General features: G+C 36.8%; 1 protein-coding gene across 1 annotated transcript; it reads right to left on the bottom strand.

Annotated features, from left to right (window-relative positions):
• Positions 1–866: 866 nt before the first annotated feature.
• Positions 867–3,152, bottom strand: LOC122311393 (uncharacterized protein At4g00950-like). Its single transcript, XM_043125947.1, has 2 exons — positions 2,388–3,152; positions 867–1,389 (listed from the first exon to the last, which is right to left on the bottom strand). The coding sequence occupies exons 1-2, from the start codon at positions 3,000–3,002 to the stop codon at positions 1,312–1,314; spliced, it is 693 nt and encodes a 230-aa protein (XP_042981881.1). The 5' UTR covers positions 3,003–3,152; the 3' UTR covers positions 867–1,311.
• Between the last annotated feature and the right edge of the window lie 463 nt (positions 3,153–3,615).

Below are 3,615 nucleotides of genomic sequence, written 5' to 3'. Positions count from 1 at the left end.
AAAAAAATACTTACTTAATCATAAGTAAAAAAAATTAAAAGAAAATTCAGTACAAAATAGGTGTATACTTTTTTAAGTGATTCCATCATTTCTCTTCTTTTTTTTTCTTTTTCCTGTCGATTCTAATGTCTTCTACTTTGCACGTGGTTGCATGTATGACTAGAAAGAAACAAGGGTGAGTTCGTTGCTGTTAAAATCTAGTACCCAGCCTCCTTTGCACTTGATTTTATTCTTATCGGCAATGAATGTCACATATTCGGGTGAATTAAACAATACTAGTAGCATATCGAAATCTTCTCATTTGTGTTAGGCATATGAATGGTAAAGGTTCACTTAAACCTTAACTATTGCCTTGTTACATTCCATTTTTTTTTTTTTTTTTTTTATGATGAATTGGAACCTTCATTCATGAAAATGAAATTACAACTGTAACCCGACATACAATACAAGCCCATTAATTTATGTCAGGCTCCTACGCTCAAATTCTTTTAAGATTGATATGATATTGACTTCTATAAATTCTCGACAGCAACTAGAGACAACTTGGAAATCTTGCAGTTTATTTTCCTTATAAGAATTTGTTTCGATTGGTTTATAAAAAGAACTACAAAAACATTTTTCTTTTTGGACAAATTGACATAACTTAATTATGTCTTGTTATTTTAAGATAATTCAAGTATGTTATATCAAATCATGTCAATTGTAAATTCTTTACTTGCAATACATATTTTCTTGCTATATCAAATCATGTCAATTGTGAATTCTTTACTTGCAATACATTTTGTAGACCTAACACTTCTCTTTATTAATTGCCGCAATGCATCCCACAATTCTACAAAATATGTTGCTACTTTGAGAGTTGCTGCTGTCAGACACTGGAATTGGCTTGTGCACCATATATTCAAGAGCTAAAATCATACACACTTCTACCATACACTAGACTAAAGATGAAACTTCATACATAAAAGATTACAGCAGTACATCTGCAGCTGTTCTCTTTCTCTTTTGTTCTCTTCTCTTCTTAGGTAAATAAGGATCTACCATACACTTCATTAATTAGCACCTTCACCCAAATTTGGCATGTTCCAATGGCTGAATCGTACATAATTGTACAGCTATTTTGAATTCCTTTGCTAGAAGCCCCCATATTTTTCCATAGCTAAATATACCCGGGATTAAAAGAGGAAAATGAAAAAGCCTTGCAGAGCTTAAAGAGCTAGCAGTAACATGCAAGCAATATTACGTCCTTTTTCTTTAGTGCAAACAGCTAAGGTCAATGGACCCATCTTAGGGTGTACACTGTGAACTCTTTTAAGTCACAATCCCATCTTTCTTCAACTTCCTACTCCCCCATGGAACCACCTGCTTCAAGCCCTCGTACATAGTTGCCTGCAACATCCATTATCTTTTTGTAAAAAACGATAACAATAGAGCAAAAATAAACAAGAAATAATCAATCAATCAATCACACGACACAAATTTATGTTCAACACATGCCTATGTTTACAGAACTAAATGATTTTATTATGTTGAAGTATCACAAGATACACTTTTATGATCTTTTTTCACTATTCAAAAGGGTCACACTATACAAAATAAGCATATTTATATGGTTATATGGTAGAAACTTTAATTTTCATTTTTCTGCAACATTCGTTTCAACGGAATGTCGAGCATGCATCAAGCAAACTCTCTGTCTAGCCTTCGTTCAAGTCCACTATCGAGCGATTGTCGAGCGAACTCTCTATTTGAATTTTGTTCGAACCCACTGTTGATCGAGCCTTGAGTAAACTTTTAGTTTGATTTTTGTTTGAGCTGAAAGTCGAGCGAACGTTCTATCTTGACGCTTCTTGAGTCAAAACAAAACGAATCATTGACTCGACCATAACAATAAACTAAGCTCCACAAACTCAACACATCTCAAATTGTTGTGCAATGTTGTTGACGCAAGGAAAACCAGAACTCCAAAATCACAGGAAGGAACCCTCATTTTGGACCATTTTCTTAGTTGAAAAAGCGTAGCCGACATTTAGCTGAATACCAATTTCCCCCTAAACCTACCCCTGTAAAAGCAACCTTTATAGTTTTATTTTAAAAAGCTCCCAGCCTTGGTTTGGTTGGGGAACCTATATCAAAGGCTTGGGTCCAACTAGTAAGCCAGCAGGACGCATTTTTTTGTCAACACCAAAAGTCTTGGCAACTTTGTAGAACCTCAGACCAAAATAAGAAAAATGCCATAAGAACTCAGAATCCAAAGTTTAATTTGTCTAGAAACATAGAACATGATCTCAGTCATTCAAAACAGAAGCGAGAAGGTAGATTGCACACTAAGCATAAAAATGAACCAGAGCAAAAACGATTAAAAAACTTGAAAGAGAACAACATACCCAGAAATGAGAGCGGGTATGGGAGAGATTGGATAAACTCCCTGTCCTTCTAAACTTTGCAATCTTTACCTTTGTACTGTTGCCCTCTCCCACACTACTACCACCATCACTCTCTCTATCCAAGGAAGATGGAAAGACATGACTGCAGCCTCCAACCTCTCTTTTAGCTTTGAGAGCCTTCCTGCCCCAAGAACCAAACCAGCCTCTCTCCTTGACACCTGATTTCTTGCTCGCAGTAATGGCTCCAAGCTGTCCTGATCTCTCGTGGCTGAAAGACCCATAGCACTCCCCAGAAGTGATCCTAAAGGAAGCAGACTGAAATCGAGACCTGCCCGCAAAAGGGCCTTCCAAGACGGTGGTGGGGGAAGGCAATTTTGTATCAAAGAGCAACCTTGGAGGAAGTTCCAAGCACTTGGCGGTGCGGTTGGTGAGAGCGGTGCAGGGCCTGGGCTTGCCTGGTTCTTCTTCCCAGCGAAATGGGACAGAGGCTGACGAGTGGAGTGGTGGGGTTTGCATCCCAGAAGGATCTGTTGACTGCATCATGGGTGGGACTGAAAGGAGTGGTAGCTTTAGAATGGAGCTTACCTCCGGCTCTGCCTCTCCCGCGATTCCCATCTCTCTCTCTCTCTCTCTCTCTCTCTCTCTCTGTGGGTGCTTTTCGGTGTTGTTTTTTTATGGAGAAACGTGAGACAAAGGGGAAGGAGAATGAAAGTCCTCGGGAGAAAAGGCAGGCCTGTATAGTAATCCGTCGTGTTGGAGAGGAAAATGCTAAAGAGGGAGCACCCCTATGTTATTATCATGAACTCTCTCGTCTTTCTGTTCAAACTTCTAACGTGAATTGCGACAGGTCGTTTTCGCTGTGTCATGCATTTTAGATTTATACGCAAATAAATTTTATTGGTAAGATGTCGAGAATACGATACATTTGTAATAAGAAATTAAAAATCAAATATTATATAAAAAGTGTAATCACATCTACCTTCTAATAGAACAACTCATCTCCAAAATAGATGAAGTGACTTTCAAAATATCCTCTCTAACTAATTATCTCTTTCTTCCACATTTCATTTAGAAAAATGTTGCATCCACCGAGGTTGCATCCCGACAAAATTTATTGATTTTTATTTTATCTTTTATATATATTTTACTTAATTATTAAGAAAATATTTTTAAATAAATTTAATTATTTTTAAAAATATATTTAAAATAATTTTAAAATGCTTGAAAA

Source organism: Carya illinoinensis, chromosome 1, assembly GCF_018687715.1.
Source record: "Carya illinoinensis cultivar Pawnee chromosome 1, C.illinoinensisPawnee_v1, whole genome shotgun sequence".
Taxonomy (NCBI): Eukaryota; Viridiplantae; Streptophyta; class Magnoliopsida; order Fagales; family Juglandaceae; genus Carya; species Carya illinoinensis.
The sequence above is the reverse complement of the archived record's forward strand: the minus strand, read 5'-3'. Positions and strand labels throughout refer to the sequence as shown.

Coding starts and splice junctions, on each gene's coding strand:
- LOC122311393 (XM_043125947.1), bottom strand. CDS start 3,002: ATGGGAATCGCGGGAGAGGCAGAGCCGGAGGTAAGCTCCATTCTAAAG. Junction 1,390..2,387: donor ATACCCGCTCTCATTTCTGG/GTATGTTGTTCT, acceptor TGGATGTTGCAG/GCAACTATGTACGAGGGCTT.